This window comes from Phacochoerus africanus, chromosome 16 (genome assembly GCF_016906955.1).
Source record: "Phacochoerus africanus isolate WHEZ1 chromosome 16, ROS_Pafr_v1, whole genome shotgun sequence".
NCBI lineage: Eukaryota > Metazoa > Chordata > Mammalia > Artiodactyla > Suidae > Phacochoerus > Phacochoerus africanus.
Window position 1 is genome coordinate 13,634,339 of NC_062559.1, and position 20,414 is coordinate 13,654,752.

Genomic DNA, 20,414 nt, shown 5'->3' on the forward strand with positions numbered 1-20,414 from the left:
ATGGGTGAGAGGACTATTGCATTTTGTTACACGTCTTATAGCTGCTCTTTAAAGAGGTAAGAATCAGTTACCTGGAATCTGCCGATATGTCCCTGTAGCTCCATTAGAGATCCTTCATTTACATCAACATCGAGTTCACTTAATATACCTATAAAATGTGGAATGCTTTTAAATGTAGTTTTAAAATTGACAAAATAAAAACATTAAAAAAACTAGGAAGAGTAGTTTTAATATTTTATATTCCTTAATGCATGAACAGACAGAGACTCTGCAATGAAGGAGTTTTGAGAAATATGACTTTACAAAGATTTTAAGTGTACCTACCACCACAGGTTCATTCATGTGCAATCTAAATCAAGATTGAGGAGTTCCTGCCGTGGCGCAGTGGTTAACGAATCCGACTAGGAACCATGAGGTTGCGGGTTCGGTCCCTGCCCTTGCTCAGTGGGTTAACGATCCGGCGTTGCCGTGAGCTGTGGTGTATGTAGGTCGCAGACGCGGCTCGGATCCCGCGTTGCTGTGGCTCTGGCATAGGCCGGTGGCTACAGCTCCGATTCGATCCCTAGCCTGGGAACCTCCATATGCCACGGGAGCGGCCCAAGAAATCTCAAAAAGACAAAAAAATAAAAAAATAAAATAAAATGAATAAATAGATAAAAATTAAAAAAAAAAAAGATTGAATTAGTGATTTTAAAAGACACTTTTTGGAGTTCCTGTCGTGGCTCAGGGGGAAGGAACCTGACTAATACCCATGAGGATGCAGACGTGGCTCTGGCTTGGATCCCACGTTGCTGTGGCTGTGGTGTAGGCCACCAGCTATTGCTCGGATTCAACCCCGAGCCTGGGAACTTCCATATGCAGCAGATGAGGCCCTAAAAAGACAAAAAAATGAAAATAAAAATAAAATAAAAAACACTTTTTAAAGTTTTTGAAAAAAATCTTTTTATTTATAACCATAAAGTTAAAATTTTCTAAACTCAGCAATGAATTACTTTCTCATGAAACAGTTCAGAATATAAAACACTAAGAAAATCATTTTTTCCTTTAACTCTTCTAGGTATTGTATCATTTGATTTTTTTCCTTTTCCCTCAGGCAATGTATAGTATGCACATACACAAAAAAGTTTCCATTCAACTTCTCAGTTTGGACCAATTATAAAATTCATAAATCAAGCTGATCAACATTTTATAGTGCCATTAACTCCCTTTATTCTTACTGAGCCCTCTAAGCAAACCCACAGGTCATCCTTCTCACTGGTTTATTTCTTTTTTTTTTTTTGTCTTTTTGCTATTTCTTGGGCCGCTCCAGCGCATATGGAGGTTCCCAGGCTAGGGGTCGAATCGGAGCTGTAGCCACCGGCCTACACCAGAGCCACAGCAATGAGGGATCCGAGCCGCGTCTGCAACCTACACCACAGCTCACGGCAACGCCGGATCGTTAACCCACTGAGCAAGGGCAGGGACCAAGCCCGCAACCTCATAGTTCCTAGTCGGATTCGTTAACCACTGCGCCACGACGGGAACTCCTGGTTTATTTCTTTGTCCCGTGACTCTAGCCATCATGAAGAGAATCCACCTGATCCTGTCCTAATCTCCCTAAAATTCCAAGTGATTTCACAATCCCTTTAAGCTATTTCACTTCCAAGCATTAACTCCATAGCACATAACCCAGAACTTAACCCTTTGCTCTTTATAATGACAAGCCCTCCTCTTTCTAAATTTCTCAGCCCATCACCTCAACACAAACCTAGAAAAATACTCGCATCATCTGGCACATGCTGGCTTGTTAGACCTCACTGCACCACTAGCTCGTGCCCCTTCCACCTCCACCTCCTCTGGGAGTCTGCACCCAGAGTCACTTTAATTACTTCCTGAAATCTGCCCTGCCACAGAGGATTTTTCCTATCTGAAAATGTGCTCAGGTCTCCCTAAAACAAAACAAAAACAAGCAAAAATGTGGTTAATATCAAATTCTTGAAATATTTTTCTACATCTGCTGTTTGTAATTCTTATGCCTTCCTTTTCCATCTTAACCCCTTGAAAGCTGGAGTCTGCAGTTAACACCTTCCTTAAATTTTGGCCTTTTCCTGTTTATCCTTAAACTTTCTGATTTCTGCAACCTGTGTGTTGCTATTCCCCAGTTTTTCCGCTCCTCCTGACAATCAACTGCTGCCTCTATTTAAAAAGACTACTAGGAGTTCTCCTGTGGACCAGGGTCCTAAGGATCCAGCATTGTCACTGCAGTGGCTCAGGTCACTGCTGCAGTGTGGGTTCAACCCCTGGCCTGGGAACTTCCACACGATGTGGTTGTGGCAAAAAAAAGAAAAGACAAGACTATTAATTCTCAGATTCCTTAAGACCTTTCTTTGAAATGCCACCTGAGTGCTGTGTACCATATATACCACCCTCAATTCTAAAACACTTTACAGAATATCTGTGGGTCATAGACAAAAAATTAACCTGCTGTTAAGTATCTGTGAAGGTACAATATATCCTGTCCTGGGCTACCATTTAAGACAAAAATATATAGTGAAATTATAGGATAATACAAAATCATATGTAATCAAGGGCTAAACTAAGCAGAATATGATTGATAACTGTATATTTTTTTAAAAAACTGCTTTTAGGAGTTTTTATCATGGCTCAGCGGTAACGAGCCCAACTAGTATCCGTGAAGATACAGGTATGATCCCTGGCCTCATTCAGTGGGTTAAGGATCTGGTATTGCCATGAGCTGTGGTGTAGGTAGGCAGCTACAGCTCCAATTCGACCCTTAGCGTGGGAACTTCTATATGCCACAGGTGTGACCTTAAAACAAACAAACAACAAACAAACAAAAACCCCTGCTTTTAAAAAAATTAGGAGGTTATTTGGCATTATCTTTCATAAATATTTCTAAGTATATATGCCTCTGACAAAGCACTGATGAGAATTCACTAAACCCACCAGCTCAAATATACAAAAAAGTGCATGTGCATGAGCACGCATGCGTGCATACACAGTTATTATATGTCACACAATATGAAATTTTTAAAACGATTGTGAATAGTCAACATGTCATAGGTTCTGGGTCCAACTGGAAACTATTCAACAAATTAGATAGTTTTTAACTGGAAAACTATTCAACCAATTAAAAAGAGTGAGGTAGGAGCTATAAATGCTGATGAGAAAAGAACTCTGATATAATACAATGAGGGAAAAAATTACAGAGCTGTATTATGATTTCATTTACACAGGGAGGAAAAAATTTTACATACACATGCAGAGATATTGTTATAAAAACAAAGCATAAATTAATAACTTTAAGGGAGCAGGAATTGCTGTCAGGATGCTTTTACTATATTGTTTATTTTGTTTAAATGTATCAAGATTATGTTAAAATAAACTGTCCCTTTCTGAATATAACTTTAATACAGTGACAAGGTCACATGCTTCTATTAGAAAAGTGGTTGAATGGAGGAGTTCCCGTTGTGGCTCAATGGCTAATGAACCTGACCAGTAACCATGAAGTTGAGGGTTCGATCTCTGGCCTTGCTCAGTGGGTTAAGGATCTGGCATTGCCTTGAGCTGTGGTGTAGGTCAAAGACATGGCATGTATCTGGGGTTGCTGTGGCTGTGGCTGTGGCGTAGGCCTGCGGCTACAGTTCCATTTAGATCCCTAGCTTGGGAACCTTCCATATGCCGTGGGTGTGGCCCTAAAAAAAGACAACAACAAAATAAATTAATGAATGGAGAATTCATCAATAAAAAATCACTTTGCCAGAGGATTTGAGAAAAGGTAAGTTCTCGCTACACCTAACTCAGGGCTTTGGGTTGAGATGGCAGAGTGAAGCAGAATTATAGTATGTCCCTCTGGTCTTCAACCTACAAATAAATAAAACTCACCAAAAAAGTAAAAGGACCAATTTATGCCATAAATACTGAAGAATGGTGGTGTTTAAGGGGAAAAAAAAGAGAGAGAGAGAAAATTGTAGAGGAGTAAGCAGCATGATTCAACTCAACTCATGACCCTTGTTCTACCCCTAAGAGGCAGTATGGAGGAAAGAAGATACGTCAACAAACACGTCCTAATTCTCATGGAGACCTTGCAGTTTGCGAAGAAGCATCTTAGGGTGATTAAGCAAAGACGACATCATTCCCATTTTTATGTCAATAGAAGAAACCAAGGTAAAACCACCAGGAGGAGAACCACTACACAGCACCGTGGGACCTCAGCAGAGGCAAGAAGGGTGGCCTGCCTTGGGATCATCTACGATCACTGGAATGCTGGACAGTGATGTGGCAAGCACCAGGACTAAGACACTCCAAGGCTGAGTGGCGGGGACCCTGGGAGGTCCTCAGAATGAGCACAGGCCAAGTGCCTTAATATACACCGCACTCTGTCGCGCCAGACTCTCTTCTCCTAACACAAAGGGCTCAGGCACAGAGGCTGCCCAGAGAGGAAGTACTGAAGATGCTGGGGCAGAGTCACGGATTGGCCTCAGGCTTCCTCGCAACAACATAAAAATGGAAATGATGCGGTCTAACAGTTAAATAAATGCACAGGCTCAGAAGCCACACTGCCTGGAAAACTCTGCAGTATTAATCTGTGTGACTTTGAGTATCATCTGTGAAATGCGGGTAATAATCATTCTGCCTCTTATAAGACTGTTGTGAGGATTAAATCAGTTAACATGAAAAGTGTTTAAAACAATACCTGGCACACAAGAGCTTCATAAATTCTATGAGCTGTTATCTTTAACGTTACCAGTTCTGAGGGAAAGAAAATCAGAGCTGGTCATGCTGCCATCAAGGAAGAAAGGCAAGCTTAAGATGTTTGTAAACACGAGAGAATTCAGGGAGTATTATATACCTTTTCTTGGGAGAGGGGACCTGAATATGAATTAAAAATACCAAGAAATAAATCAAAAGAAAGAACTTAGGAGTGGAGAAGCTATTGGAGGAAAAAAGAGAAATGGTGCTGTTCTGTGAATCTAAGCAAATACACAAGTAAAACCAAACTGCTAAAGGTACTCTGGCTGCAGGACTGAATGTAAGTGATATTTACTTGACAAAACAAAAATAATATAAGCAAACATAAACTGAAGGTGGAAAAAGAAGTGTAAAATAACTCATAACTTGATTTTTCACATCAGAAGTTAGTTGATTCTGTATAAAACTTACAGGTAGTAGAAAAAAAAATTATGTACAGTAAAAAAAAAAAAAAATTTTTTTTTTTTTTTTTTTTTGGTTTAGGGTCACACCCACTGCATATGGAAGTTCCCAGTCTAGGGGTCGAATGCCTACACCACAGCCACAGACAATGCAGGATCTGGGCTGAGTCGTGACCTACACCACAGCTCACGGCAATGCCAGATCCTTAACCCAGTGAGCAAGGCCAGGGATCAAACCTTCATTCTCATGGATACTAGTCAGATTTGTTTCCACTGAGCCACAAAGGGAACTCCAAATAAATTTTTTAAATAACCAACATATCTTAATTTTTTATATTTTTTTCTTCTAAATCATAGTGATGTTTTAAGAACCAGTATTTCTTATACTCCTGTATAAAGAAATGTCTGTCTGGAATTCATTGATGTCTTCAGTTTCTCTTCAATTAGTTTTTTATCTACTAAGTTTATGTAGAATTAAATAGTTGGTTTCTAAAACTTTATGTAAAAGGTATTCCATTCTCGTAAATTACCTTTGTATGTCTGTTTCTCTCTACCACACGCCCCTCTCCAAAATGTACATATACACAGAACAATGTTTAAAAGCTATTTACCAAATGTTAACATTTGGTAATTTCTAGATAGTGGAATTCTAAGTGTTAATTTTTTTAATTTTTTTTTTTGCTGCCCTGCAGCCTATGGAGTTCCTAGACCAGGGATCAGATCCAAGCCACAACTGCAACCTATACAGCAGCTGTGGCAACACTGGATCCTGAACCCACTGTCCCAGGCCCAGGATTGAACCTGTGTCCCAGCACTCCTGAGATGCCCCAAATCCCTTTGTGCCACAGCAGGAATGCCAAGCATTAATCCGTTTTCTGAACTTTTTGAATTTTTTTACACTGACCACATATCATTTTTATAAACACATTACTCCAAAAAAGGGAATTAACTGTTAGATCCAATTTCAAATAAGTCATAAGTAGCTGCAAAGTAATAATAACCTCATTCTATTAAGTGTATGTCAGTCTGTAAAGCATTGTTAAAAATCCATCCAACGTAACCAACTCACCAGGAAGTGCCGCTTTACTTATAATTCCTGTCAGCAGAGCCAATTCCTGCAAAGACCCAGCACTAACATCCTGACAGCGCAGGATTGCCTGTATGGTATCAGAATGCGAAATGAGAAACTGCAACACCTAAGCCAAGAAAAGGAGGAGAAATGGAAAAAACAGAGGTGGAAGAGTAAACAATTACATTATAAATTTATATCCATTTATTTATTTATTTATTTATTTGTCTTTTTGCTTTTTTCCAGGGCCGCTCCCATGGCATGTGGAGGTTTCCAGGCTAGGGGTCTAATCGGAGCTGTAGCCGCCAGCCTACACCACAGCCACAGCAACGCGGGGTCCGAGCCACATCTGCAACCTACTATCCATCTATTTAATACACTGAAGCAAGTAATTTAATGTAATGAATATTAGATAAGCTGTTACCTTTTGCATTTACATAGTTCATTTCTTCAAGAAGCATTTAATTTCATAAGAAAGCTAAAAATATGGATTATTTCAAAGTTTAGAAATTAATATACTTGGAAGTTACTGTAGAAGAATATAACTTGTAAATACTGTATGAAAACTATTATTTGACCCCCATTTTATTTATTTTTATCCAAATGGAACTAGAACATGAATTCAAAATGTGTATAAAAATGACTTAACTGGGAACTCCCGCTGTGGCTCAGTAGAAAAGAAACTGACTAGTATCCGTAAGGACACAGGTTTGATCCCTGGCCTCATGCAGTGGGTTAAGGATGTGATGTTGTAGTGAGCTGTGGTGTAGATCGAAGATGCAGCTCAGATCTGGTGTTGCTGTGGCTATCTATGGCTTGGGCCAGCGGCTATAGCTCCGATTCGACCCCTAGCCTGAGAACCTCCATATGCCACAGGTATGGCCCTAAAAAGGATTAAAAATATATATAAAACTTAACTGAACTCAGGTTGGCTCTCTGGAAGTATAACTAGTGTGAAAATGGGGATAATCACAAAAGGCTTTTGTCTAATTCTCCTTTTGATATTATGAAAATAAAGGAGATGTACATCTTGATCTCCAGAGTTCCCACTATGGCTCAGCGGGTTAAGAACATGACTAGTATCCATGAGGATGTGGATTCAATCCTTGGCCTTGCTCAGTAGGTTAAAGGATCTGGCATTGCGTGAGCTGCAGATGTGGCTTGGAACTGGCGTTGCTGTGGCTGTGGTGTAGGCTGACAGCTATAGCTCCGATTCAACCCCTAGCCTGGGAACTTCCATATGCCACAGGTGCAGCCATAAAATATTAAAAAAACAAACAAAACAAAAAAACAACTCGACCTCCAAACTCTGCCCTTCCAGCTTAGCTTTTTATAATGTACCATCATAGAGGACTCACTCATTTTCATATCCAAACATCTTCTCAACTACATTATAAATATCTTTGAAGGCAGGGAACATGCCACAACAGGCTAAACATTTGAATCACTCAGGAACTGTGCCCCTTTTTATTTGTGAATATAGACTCCTAGCCTCAGCCCATCATTGCTGGACTCAGTAATTTATATTTTTTAGAAGCTACCCAGGTGATTCCACTATGCTCCATACAAGACTGGTCCTATATCACAATGTCCCATTTCTACCAAAAAATCTTAATCTCAACGAAGTAGAAAAAAAGCCTTTGAGTGTTAAAGAACTGACTCAAAGGACTAGATTAATGCAGTATAACATCTGGTGCCACACCAGAAACAGCAGCATTCTATCCTGGTGAGGTAGCCTGAAGACTGATGGCAGGGAAAGCAAATAAAATTACCATAAATTATTAGGACACAGTTCCTGAGGGTATCACAATAACAGAGCAATACAATAAAAAAATGCAGATTCATAATGATAAGCCTAATTATTCAGTGAAAGGTTAAATTCTACATTGTATTATTAGTTTAAAGAAACATATTTTTGAAGATTTCACTGAAAAGCAATGAAAACAGAATTTCTAGTATCTGTAGGAAAAATATTAGTTAGAAAATCACTTATTTAAATTATTCATTCGTTAATTACTGCAACTAAATGTGGCATTGTCATTTATCTTTTGCATTTTTCTCAAGGTCTGATAAAGTGTATAGCCTTCTCCAATAAATACTCAGTTAAATTACATCTTAGAGGCCAGCTTATTTCTATCACAATAGCTGCTTCCTTTTACAGAACAACACATTTAGATCTCTCACTAGTCTATCAATTGGCTGTGGTGTTTCTTTCAAACATGAGTAGGAAACAAAGGCCAATGAATTTCAGAGCGCAGTACAAGGGGCCTGTTTTCAATACCCAGCTCTGCCACAGAGTGATTAAGGCAAATTCACCTACGGCTTCGGCACCTGTAAAAGATTTTGCCTGTGATGATTTCTACACTACGGCTTCCTCTTACCTGCCCTGCTGCCTGCAAGTGCTGGGCCATACTAGACGTGAGGATGACCTGGCACAAACGGAGAGCAGGAAGGAGAATCTGGCGGTACCGGTCCACCGGAGTAGGGATGAACACTGGTGGGTCTCTCATGCCAAACATGCTTGATTCATTTCCAATGAACAAGGAGAGAGCAACGGTTCAAGAGTTAGGGTACATTCCAAGTCCCCGACCACCTCCACGCAAACAATCACAAGTGCTGATTAAGATGTGAAGCTACTAATGAGCACTCCGCATCCCGTATGCACACTTAATGAAAACCGTTATTTGAATTTTGAAAAATATTAGTAGATATTTGCATAATTTGAAAAGACAATGCTTAAAGTTCCCCAAACATACTTATTCTACTCTAAACGTTCCCTTGGGCCATAGAGACCATGAGTAAGAAACAGACAGAAACAAAAGTTACTTACCCCAAATTTCCCTCTCCTATACCCAAAGCCAAAAATGAATCTACATTGTCCATTACATAAAATAAAACAAGATTCTAACGAGTTAACATGAAGTTGTAAAATAATTTAACCTTTAAGATTAGGTTTCAAACACTGTATTAATAAATTATTATTTACTATAAATGTTTATAGTTAAATTTTTGGGCCAAAAAAATATGGTTGCCTATTGAAGAGAAGTGAATGAAAGCAAAATGTGTAAATAAAAAGAATAAAAAGAAAAATAAAGGCTTTCCAAAGATAATACTGTATCATAAATTGAGGCTATAATTAACTCAATCCTCTTCATCTAAGGTGAAAATAACTCTCATGTCTAAAACTTTACAAAGTGATATTTTAACTATATAGCAGAAATTGACAAAACAATGTAAATCAACTATAATAAAAAAATTTTAAAAATAAATAAAAATATATATTTAAAAAACATTTTTGGGGGAAGTTCCCTTGGTGGATCAGTGGTACCCAACTAGGATCCATAAGGATTAATGTTCAATCCCTGGCATTAAAGATCCAGTGTTGCTATGAGCTGTGGGGTGGGAAACAGAAGCGGCTTGGATTCCAAGTTGCTGTCGCTGTGGTGTAGGCCAGCAGATGTAGTGCCAATTCAACCCCTAGCCTGGGAATTTCCACATGCTGCAGGTGTGTCTCCCCCGCCCCCAAAAAAGCAAAAAATAAAAAACACTTTTTTGAAGTAAAATAGTTCTACAGTTAAGTCTGAAAAACTCAAACATTCTATTTGATAATGGTCTTTTGAAGAAAATTACTAAAACTGATCTAAATGTTATTTAATATTAGGAGGGTATGCTATAGGCCTAACAATTAACAATGCTGGAGCCATTAGGAAAAAACAGGAAAAAAAAAACTATATTGAAACTCAACTGAGAAATCTATTAGAAAGTTTGAAACTTAAAATAATTTCACGTGACACTTTCAAATTAGCAGGCACTTGGTAAAATGTTAAAGTGAGAAAAATATAAAATGCTATTCAAGGAGTTCCTACTGTGGATCAGTGGTAATGAACCCAACTAGTATCCATGAGGATGCAGGTTCGATCTCTGGCCTTGCTCAATGGGTTAAGGATCCAGTGTTGCCATGAGCTGTGGTGTGGGTCACAGACACAACTTGGATCTGGCATTTCTGTATCTGTGGTGTAGGCTGGCATCTCTGATTTGACCCCTAGCCTGGGAACTTCAATATGCTGCAGGTATGGCCCTAAAAAAAGCAAAAAACAAACAAAAAATGCTATTCGAATCATCAGAGATAGACAATCCATAACAAATTATAATTTCACTACAATACTTTAAAAAGACCACTATAACTGAAAACATGTACTTCTACCGAACCTAACAAAGTTGGGGAAAAAACATCTCCTAACAAAAGGCTCTCCCATTTCCCTTTGGCTCCAAAAGGTCCCTACCTATTCTTACCCTCACTAGTAACTTCCATTTACAAATAAATGGCAGGGATGTATGACCAAAGAAAATTATCAGGATGAAAGAGTACTGCTCAAATAGAATTATAAATGGAAAAATTAGGTTTGAAATTTTTCCCCTTAATAATCCTTTACTGGAAACTTAACAAAAACTAAAGCCATGTGATATGTACACTTACCCCTGTGGGTCCATTTCTGGGCGCATGTCATAGACTTGGCACTGTGCCAGTCTCACAATAACCCCAGACCTCAGTAGCTCTAAAGCACCCTGCTGTATTTTAGCCACTCTTGTGAGAAATGCCTAAGAAGTTATAAAATGGAAATCATCAGTACAGAGATCACATCCAAGGGTCTCATGTAAAATATGAAACTTTCTCATAGCACATTTCTGATCTGCAATCATTGATTAAGAAAAATTCTGAGCTAGCTACAAAGGGGCACATGATACCACGTGTACCACAGGATTTTTAGGATTTGTAAATGGCAGAGTGCATCTGAAGTGCCGCATACTCCTTGCATGCATTAAGTATTCAACTAAATCATCACGGGGGCTTATGGAGGGCAGGGAAGGTTGTACGTTTTGCTCACAGCTGTATATCTACTATCTAGTGCCATGCCTGGCCTTTAATAGGTATTTAATAAATAACTGTTGAATAAACGCTGAAAGGAGGGAAAAATGAGTTAATGAAGAATCCTTGACTTTAGAGCTTCTCTTATTGGGTCATTTGTGGCATATTTAACCAGAAGGGAACAGAAGATAAAACAGATTTGGAGGAAATGAAATGATGAATTATATATACTAGATTGAAAAGAAAATCCTGTGTTTAATGTAGAACCAGTACATCTACATTGGGATTTCAATAGGCAACTAGTATAATCTGATTTTTGTTGTGAGCAGGACATGTTTGCTGACTCTTCTCAGAGAGTGCTGGGCACTGGCAATCAATCTGAGTGAGTGAGCAGCCGTCTCAGCACCCAACTAGTCCTCTCAGGATCACGTCAACCCACCTCTGGCATGCTCAGAAGATACACTTCTAGCACATTCCCAAACTGAAAACTCCTCAGAAATGACTATAGCTTGTATGACAGAAATACTCAAAATGTGGGCCATGTTAATTTCCTTTACCAGCTCTTTAGCCCCAAGAGGAAATGGCCTATTGCTCTGACGTCAAGTGAATATAAAGCCTTACCATTTTGGATTCATAAGTGTAAAGAGCTTTTAAAAGGGGAGGCTGTGGAGTGAGTAAGCTCTGCAAAGTGCGGTCATCTTCTACCAAGCTGTCCACAAGCACCTTCAAATAGCCACTGTTCGAAAGATACAAAAGCCACTGCTGCTGCTTATCTACAGAAACAATCCGATCAAGCAGAGCCAGTGCCAGCATCTGGAGGAGGAATAAACCACAGTCCAAAACGTGGAGATGGCTACTAAAATCAACAATAACGTGGAAATGTTTAAAACTTTTCTTACAAGAAGAAGGGTTACTTGCAATACGACTTTCTTATTTTGTTTTTATAGAAGTTGAAAGCTATGTACCCAGAATCTTGATTTATTAATAAAAGGCAAAATTTCAGGGTAAAGTTATATTTCTGAAACAAAACCTACTATATTCAGATAATGGCATTAAGTGTATTTTACCAGAATCTAAACATTACTTGTTGGAGGAAAGGGATTTTTAAAAATAGCTTCCTTCCCATCCCCAAGTTGTAAAGTTTTACATGCTCATTGTAGAAAACACGGAAAACAGAAAAGTATACAGAAAATACATCATCTGATAAACATAGACCCTTCTGATCTATCTCTTCCCAAATATTTTTTAACATAATTGAGAGCATGCTACATTATTCAAATACTACGTAATTTTCCACCAGCAGGAAACTATCTTCTGGCTGTATTGTCTATCAGCAGTATGACACAATATTTTAAAGTTATATAAATGCAGATACTCCTCAAAAAAGCAGAGAAAGGCATATTCAGTATAAAACTTATTTATCCAACATCCTAATATTCAAAGATCTTTATTAAGCAGCATCTTTGTTGTTTCTACCAGAATAAGGCCAACCTCGAAATTAACAAAAAGACTATTCTAAGGGTACATTATAAACTAATTAAGATTCTGAACATAATTTTAAAAACACATGAATAAACAAAATGGAAATTATAGCAAATAAGCAAATTCACTAAAATATATTACAGAAAATATTCTCAATATGTAACATATATTTGAAAAGTTGATTCAATTTATACTTTAATAAGTCAAAATATTTATCCAGTTATAATACTAAGGAGGAGTTACTGTACCCTTCCAATCTCATGACCATCACAAGCATCTCGACAGACCACTTCCATGAGGGCGGCACCATAGCTCTCAATGATGGCTATGTTTTCTCGTTGTAATTTACTAAATACATCTTCAGGGGCTGTCAGCCTTTCCCACATGGTTTTCTTGGCTAAAGGGTTACAACAGAAGATACATAAAACACCCCAGCAAAAAGCAGTTGGGTAACTGAGTAATTACACCTCATACACGACAACAACAAATCCTTCTGTTACATTACAGACTTACACAAACGCCCATCAACCAACCAGTCTGGGCAGGTTAACCTGAAGAACACAATGCACTATTGTATGCAGGCACACTAACTGTTACAGTTACCACAATGGCATCAGGAAAAGGATAAACTATTCATAAAGAATCAAATGAATTATTACACAAATTCCAAGAGAACCAATTCCTACATTTATCCTGCCGACCAACCTTGTTTTATCTTTTACTGAGATCTGTGAGAATTTGGCTACAAAGGATCGGGAACAAAGCAGACAAAGATCTTCCTCCCAAACCAGATATTTTTAATCTTTTATATTTTTAATTGAAATACTTATTAAAAAGGGTATATCCATTATGAAAATAAATTTAATTCAAGGTACAAGGATAAAGACAGGTTCATAACTTTACATAGCTTCCTGTAAACCTTTTAGAAAAGTTCCATAATTACACCACATAAAGCAGTAATCTGTACGTGAAACTAATCTTATGACTTTTCCCCAACCAGTACATGGCAAAGTTTTTAAACTGAGAAAAGATTCTCAAGACAGGATGATCAGATTGCCTGGTGGCCTAGCAGTTAAGGATCTGGCTTTACACTTCTGTGGCTCATGTCACTGCTATGGTGTGGTGACATGGCCTGGGAACTTCCGTGTGCCAGCCAAAAAGAAAAAGACGATCAGAATAGAGAGTAAAACAAAGCAGGTTTAATCATGAAAAATAAAAGTAACCCATGCTGTGGTCTATATTCCACTATAAAGTTTGCAGCAGGCAAAACGTCAGAGTTTTAACATTATAGTTTAATATTTATATTTTTTCCTAAAATACCTTTATCCCTAGTTTGATTTTATTTTAGTCATACCTATACTTAATTTCAAAGAGTGTCAGAGGAGGGTATGAGATTGTTTTCTCCATCGTGTCACATCCTCAAGTCTTCTAGTCCCATCTACCTCTCTAACCGTCTCTCCCTCCACACTCCTCCCCCATCCCTCCCATGTCACCGTCACGCTAGCCTTCCGGTCCCTCAAATTCAGCATTTACTTCAGTCTCAGAGTCTTTATAGTAACTGTTCTTTATGTTCCTTCCCAGATCTGAGCATGGGTGCGTCCTCTTCATCATTCGAGACTCCATCAAATATCACTTTCTCAACTACCTCCAACATTCCCTCCTCCTCCCACAATATGTCACACTACTATTTATTTCCTCCATAGTGCTTATTTATCAGATGTATTCAGATTATGGTATTTTTTGGTTTCCATGCTTGTTCTCTGTCTCCCTACATCAGATATAAACTTAGTGAACAACGGCATTATGTCCATCTACCACTACTTCTCCAGAATTTACCACAGGGTCTAGTGCACAATAGAAGTTCAAATATTAATTATTGATTGACTGATTGGCAGCTTAAAGGGAAGTTCAGAAACTCTGCTCCAGGGATGCCACCAGAAGCCTTCCGGGTGGGGTGCCATGGGGGTGGGCTTTCGGGAATCTAGCCCAGTGAGCTACAGCATCTCCTTTTGTTTGGCACGTAGGACTGCCACAAAACTGTTTGAATAAAGGCTTTGGGCAAAAGCCTAAAAGCCGTTACTTTATAGGTTTAACATTTTTTAAGCCATGGATTCCTTAGTTCAAACACTGTGGTTAAAATGACAGTAGAGAGATGCTGGAACATCACTATAGAGACTCTTCCAAAAAAGTGTGACCCGTAGGTACCCCTGCAAGAACACCTATGGTTCACAGTGAAATCTGAAAAACAATGGTTTACAGAAGACCAGTTAAGTATCAAAGAAATACTTTCCAGTTTTCAGACTGTGAATAGAGGAGTTCCCATCGTGGCGCAATGGAAACGAATCTGAGTGGGAACCAGGAGGTTTGGGGTTCGATCCCTGGCCGTGATCAGTAGGTTAAGGAACTAGTGTTGCTGTGAGCTGTGGTGTAGGCTGCAGATGCGGCTTGGATCCTGTGTTGCTGTTGCTGTGGTCAGCAGCTGCAGCTCGGATTTGACCCCTAGCCTGGGAACCTCCATATGCCACAAGTGGGGTCCCAAAAAGTAAAAAAAAAAAAAAAAACCCAAAAAACTGTGAATAGATCTCAAAGTTCCAATATTATTTATTGATACCACTACCTAGAAATAAGAAAAATCTGTAATTTGGAATTTAATTAGATCTTCACTTAAAATCTTTTTTTTTGCTTTTTTTTTTAGGGCCACACCCACAGCATATGGAAGTTCCCAGACTAGGGGTCAAACCAGAGCCGTAGCTGCTAGCCTACACCACAGCAGCAGCAACAAGGGAACTGAGCCGCATTTGTGACCTACACCACAGCTCACAGCAACGCCAGATCACTGACCCACTGAGCAAGGCCAGGGATTGAACCCACATCTTCATGGATACTAGTTGGATTCATTTTGGCTGCACCACAACGGGAACTCCTAAAATCCTCATTTTTTGGTGGATAAAATAATTCATTAGAAACGACCAAATGGTTTCTTATATTCCAATCTGTCCCTTCTTCCAACATACCATATGAATCACCATCTCACAAACATTCCTAAACACCAACTTCTTCATATCTAAATACTTTAAATGGTTATTGCTTAATTCAACTAGCTTTAACACTGCAGTTTCATTTTCAAGGTCATTAATAATAGGGTCCTACCCTTTCAACTTGGGCTTTATTTTCTATCAACCGTCTCTCTTGCTTATGGCCAAGATATCTTCCTGATTCTTTACTCCTTCCTAGTTTGGGCCTTGCCTGAAAAGCTCTCCATTTATTCTTATCCAAATGCAACCCAATCAGAAAAGTTAAGCCAAAGTCTCGATTTCCTCTCTCCTCCTAATTCTTATAAAACTTGTAATTTTACTTCAGGGTTGGCAAACTGAGGCCAGTAGGCAAAATATGATCTCCCACCTATTTTGCTTCTGTTTCTCTTTTTGTTTTTTTTCCCTTTTTTAGCCGCAGCAATGCCAGATCCTTAACCCATTGTGCTGGGCTGGGGATTGAAACCTGTGTCCCAGGGATCCTGTTGTGCCACAGTGGCAAGTTCCCCACCCGTTTTTGTAAATAAAATTTTAATGCAACACAGCTTATGTCTCTGGCTGCTTTTGCATTAAAATGGCAGAGATGAGTAGCTGCAACAGAATGCATATGGCTCATAAAGTTTAAAACATTATCTGGCCCTTTATGTAAAAAGTTTGCTGGCAGAGTTCCCACCGTAGTACAGTGAAAACGAACCTGACTAAGAACCATGAGGTTGTGGGAAAGGATCTGGCGTTGCCGTGAGCTGTGGTGTAGGTCGCAGATGCTGCTTGGACTTGGCATTGCTGTGGCTGTGGTGTAGGCCAGCAGCTACAGCTCTGATTGGACTCCTAGCATGGGAACCTCCATGTGCTGCGGGTGTGGCCCTAAAAAGACAAAAGACAGAAGAAAAAAAAAGTTTGCTGGCATCTGGTCTATATCACCCAATTTAAAGCTTAGTGTTTTATAAATACATATATTGCCATTTCTACTAGGATATAAGCCTTATGAAAACAAGAACACAATTAATGTAGCCTGCTTCCTGGAACAAATGAAAATAATCAACCACCAAATGATTACTGATTTTTATTGGTATTATGAAAGCTAGAAATAATCTAAATGTCCAAAAATGGGTAGGCTAAATAAATAATGGTATGTCCGTAAGTGGTAAAATCTAGGGATATTAAAAATGGTATTAGAGGCGGAGCAAGATGGTAGAGGAGTAAGAGGCTGCACTCACCTTCTCCCACAAACACATCAAAAAAACAAATCTACATGTAAAATGACTCACACAGAACATCAGCTGAATGCTGGCAGAAGAACTTAAATCTCCAAAAAGGGCAAGAAACTCTTGACATAACTGGCTAGAACAAAAGAGAAAGAGAGAGAGAAAAGGAATCAGGAGGGGACTAGCAATCCTGAGAGGGAGGCGTGAAGGAGAAAAGGAACCCACATCCTGGGAAGCCACCTAACTGACGGAAAGATCAGCTGAGTCGGAGGGACCTGAAAGTCGCCGAGAAGAGCGCAGCAGCTGGACTGAGACCAGCAAAGCAGAGTGAGAGCTGCACAGATCGTCTGCACCACCGGCCCGGACACCACACCCTGAGATGCTCCGGTGGGGGCTGGGTGCGGAGACTCAGGCTCCGGAGGTGAGTCTCGGGGAGAGGCCTGGGGCTGGCTGTGTGCGGACAACCCAAGGGGCTAAGGAGCAGTGCACCACAGCAGGGGGAACCCGGGAGAAGGTCCGGACCTGCAGGAGAGGCAAGGCGCCAGTGTTGGCGAGGGCGAGGAGGAGCGGCGGACGCCATAGGAAACTCCCTGCACCTGAGTGTGCGCGTGGGCACCCGCCGGCTCTGAGCGGGCAGGGCGGCTCTGGCGCAGGCTGCGGGGAGCAAGAAGCCTCTCACTCCTTTAGGAGAGACTGGGCGCTTCTAGTGCAGGCTGCCGGTGGCCAGGCACCTCCTGTGGCGTCAGGGGGCTAACTGCAACGAGGTGCCTCTTGCACAATCTACAGGGGGCAGGGACAGACCGGGGCGGTTGTCTTGGAGGCCTGAAGGAGGTGTGGCTTGCCACCACTGGGGGCCTGTGAGTGGGCTCCACCTGCAACCCCAGTCACCTCAGGGGTTGGCAAAAAAGAAAAAAAGAGGGCACTGCAACCAGGTGCCATAGGCTGTTGCTCTCACTCCCCCGGGAACAAAACCGCCCTGCAGCTGCCACTGCCAAACATTCGGGGTGGTGCCCAGACACTTGGTCACTGTCCCTTTCCAAGACCCTACAACTAGGAGCAACTGGTGTAGCACCTCCTGCGCGGGCTGAGTGGGACAGGGTGCTCCTAGCATGGTCTGCAGGTGGCAGGGGCACATCACTGCAGTTATCTCAGACTCCAGAGGTGGGTGTGGCCCACTGCCAAGGGGGATACCTGAACAAAAATCACTTGCAGCCCCACCTCATCGGGCACCACAGAGAAGGACACTGTGACGAAACACCACCTGCTGTTCTCGCTCCCCTGGATGAACAGGGCTGCAAGTGGTGTCTGTTCACGGACCCCTGAACCTGCAACTAGAAGCAGCTTGTGCAGCATGTCCTGTGGGGGCTAAGCAGGATGAGGTGTCTACAGGTGGCAGGGGCAAACCACCACAGTTATCTCTGGCTCCAGAGGTGGGAGTGGCCCACCACCACTAGGGATCCATGAACAGACACTACTTGCAGCCCCATTCACCTCAAGGGCACCACAGAGGAGGGTGCTGTGACCAAACACCACCTATTGGTGCTCTTGCACCCTGGGAACATACCTGCCCTGCTGCTGCCACTGCCAAATGCTCCCGGCAATACCCACACACCTGACCTCTGTCACTTCCCAGGATCCTTCAACTAAGAGCAGCCTGTACAGCACCTCCTATGTGGGCTAAGTGAGAAGCGTTGTTTCATGCAAGGTCTACAGGTGGCGGGGTCAAACCACCACAGTTATCACTGACTCCAGAGGCGGTCGTGGCCCACTACCACTACGGGTCCCTGAACAGGCACCACCTGCAGTTCCCATCACCTCAGAGGAGGGCATTGCAATCAAACACTAGCTGTTCTTGCTCTCACTCCCCTGGGAACTCACGCACCCTGCTGCTGCTCCTACCAAATGTTCTGGTCACCTTATAGATCTGCCTAGAGCTCATTTACCACTTCCCAGGGCCCTGCAACTAGGAGTAGCCTGTGCCACCTTCCTGCAGGTCCTTGCTGCTGTTGAGAGCCCAGCATCCAGGCACTGATTGCTGGCCCTACCCATTGCCTCCTTCTCCCTGAAAACACACTGAGCATCCTGGGGATAAGAGACACCAAAGAAAGAGACAGCAAATATTCAAACTCCCACACCAAAAATAAATAGTAACCCCCCAAAAAAATACAAACGGATGTTCTTGCATAGAAGTAGCCTTACAAGACTACAGTTTGGCTTCCCCAAACTCACAGAAAAAGAAAAACGCAATCAAGACGAAGAAGCTCCCAGAAAACATTCCCAGTTAAAGCAACTGGAGAATTCACCTAAAGCAGTCAACAGTGAAACAGACCTCTGCAGTCTGACAGACACTGAGTTCAAAAGGGAGACAGTAAAAATACTGAAGGAATTAAGGCCGAATATCAAGGAATTAAGAGCAGATATGAACAGTAATGCAGATTCCTTTAGAAAGGAACGACAAAATATAAGGAGGAGCCAAGAAAAACTAGAAAATTCATCTGCAGAGATGCAAACTGAGCTAAAGGCAATAAAGAGCAGATTGAATAATGCAGAGGAACGAATTAGTGACGTGAAAGATAGAATAATGGAAATCACCCAATCAGGACAGCAGACAGAAAACCAAATGAAAAAACGTGAAAGCAATATGAGACCTATAGGATAATATAAAGTGGGCCAATCTATGCATGATAAGAATTCCAGAAGGAAAATAAAAAGAAAAGGGGATTGAAAATATATTTGAAGAAATTATGTCTGAAAACTCTCCAAATCTAAATATCAAGACGCAGGAAGCACAGGGGGCCACAAAGTTAACCCAAACAGGCCCACACCAAGACATATTACAGTAAAAATGGCAAAAAGTTAAAGATAAAGAGAGGATTCTAAAAGCAGCAAGAGAAAAGCAAAGTGTTAATTATAAGGGAACCCCCATAAGGCTATCAGCTGATTTCTCTACAGAAACTCTATGGGCCAGAAGGGAGTGGCAAGATATGTTTAAAGTGATGAAGGGAAAAAAATCTGCAACCTAGAATACTATATCCAGAAAGAATACCATTTAAAATAGAAGGGGAAATAAAGAATTTCTCCAACAAACAAAAGCTAAAGGAGTACAGCAATACTAAAGCCATTCTAAAAGAAATACTGAAAGGGCTTCCCTAAATAAAAAAATAAAAAATAAAAAAAAAATAGGAAGAATTAAGAATTAGGATGGAGGAAACCACAATTGGAAAGCAATCACTTAAATAAGCCAGCATACAGATATAAACATAAAGATGTTAAAAAAAAAAAAAAGAGACATCAAAATCATACAATGTGGGGAAGGAAAGTAAGAAAATATAGATTCTTTTTTTATTTTAATGATGTGTTTGAGCCTATATAACTATCAGGCTAAAGCAAGCAGATATAGGAAGGGCTTAACATGATTAAAAAACAGGGCAACCACAAATCAAAACTGAACATTACATTCACAAAAACTGAAGACACAACCACTCAAAATCTATGGGATGCTGCAAAAGCAGTGCTCAGAGGGAAATTCACAGTGATACAGGCCTTCCTCAAAAAAGAAGAAAAATTTCAAATTGACAACTTAATCCACCACCTAAATGAATTAGA

The 20,414-nt window shown here is 40.6% G+C and overlaps 1 protein-coding gene across 2 annotated transcripts in view; it reads right to left on the reverse strand.

Annotated features, from left to right (window-relative positions):
• Positions 1–20,414, reverse strand: part of NUP205 (nucleoporin 205) — a 103,063-nt gene that overhangs the window by 19,174 nt on the left and 63,475 nt on the right. For both annotated transcript variants that reach the window (XR_007132594.1, XM_047763169.1), the window contains exons 31-36: positions 12,820–12,968; positions 11,711–11,902; positions 10,700–10,821; positions 8,604–8,742; positions 6,223–6,349; positions 72–148 (exon numbers count right to left, since the gene is read on the reverse strand). Coding sequence is in view for 1 of the 2 variants with exons in the window: in XM_047763169.1 (XP_047619125.1) it covers positions 72–148; positions 6,223–6,349; positions 8,604–8,742; positions 10,700–10,821; positions 11,711–11,902; positions 12,820–12,968 (806 nt within the window). In the remaining variant the exon portion in view is untranslated. The remainder of the gene's footprint in view (positions 1–71; positions 149–6,222; positions 6,350–8,603; positions 8,743–10,699; positions 10,822–11,710; positions 11,903–12,819; positions 12,969–20,414) is intronic.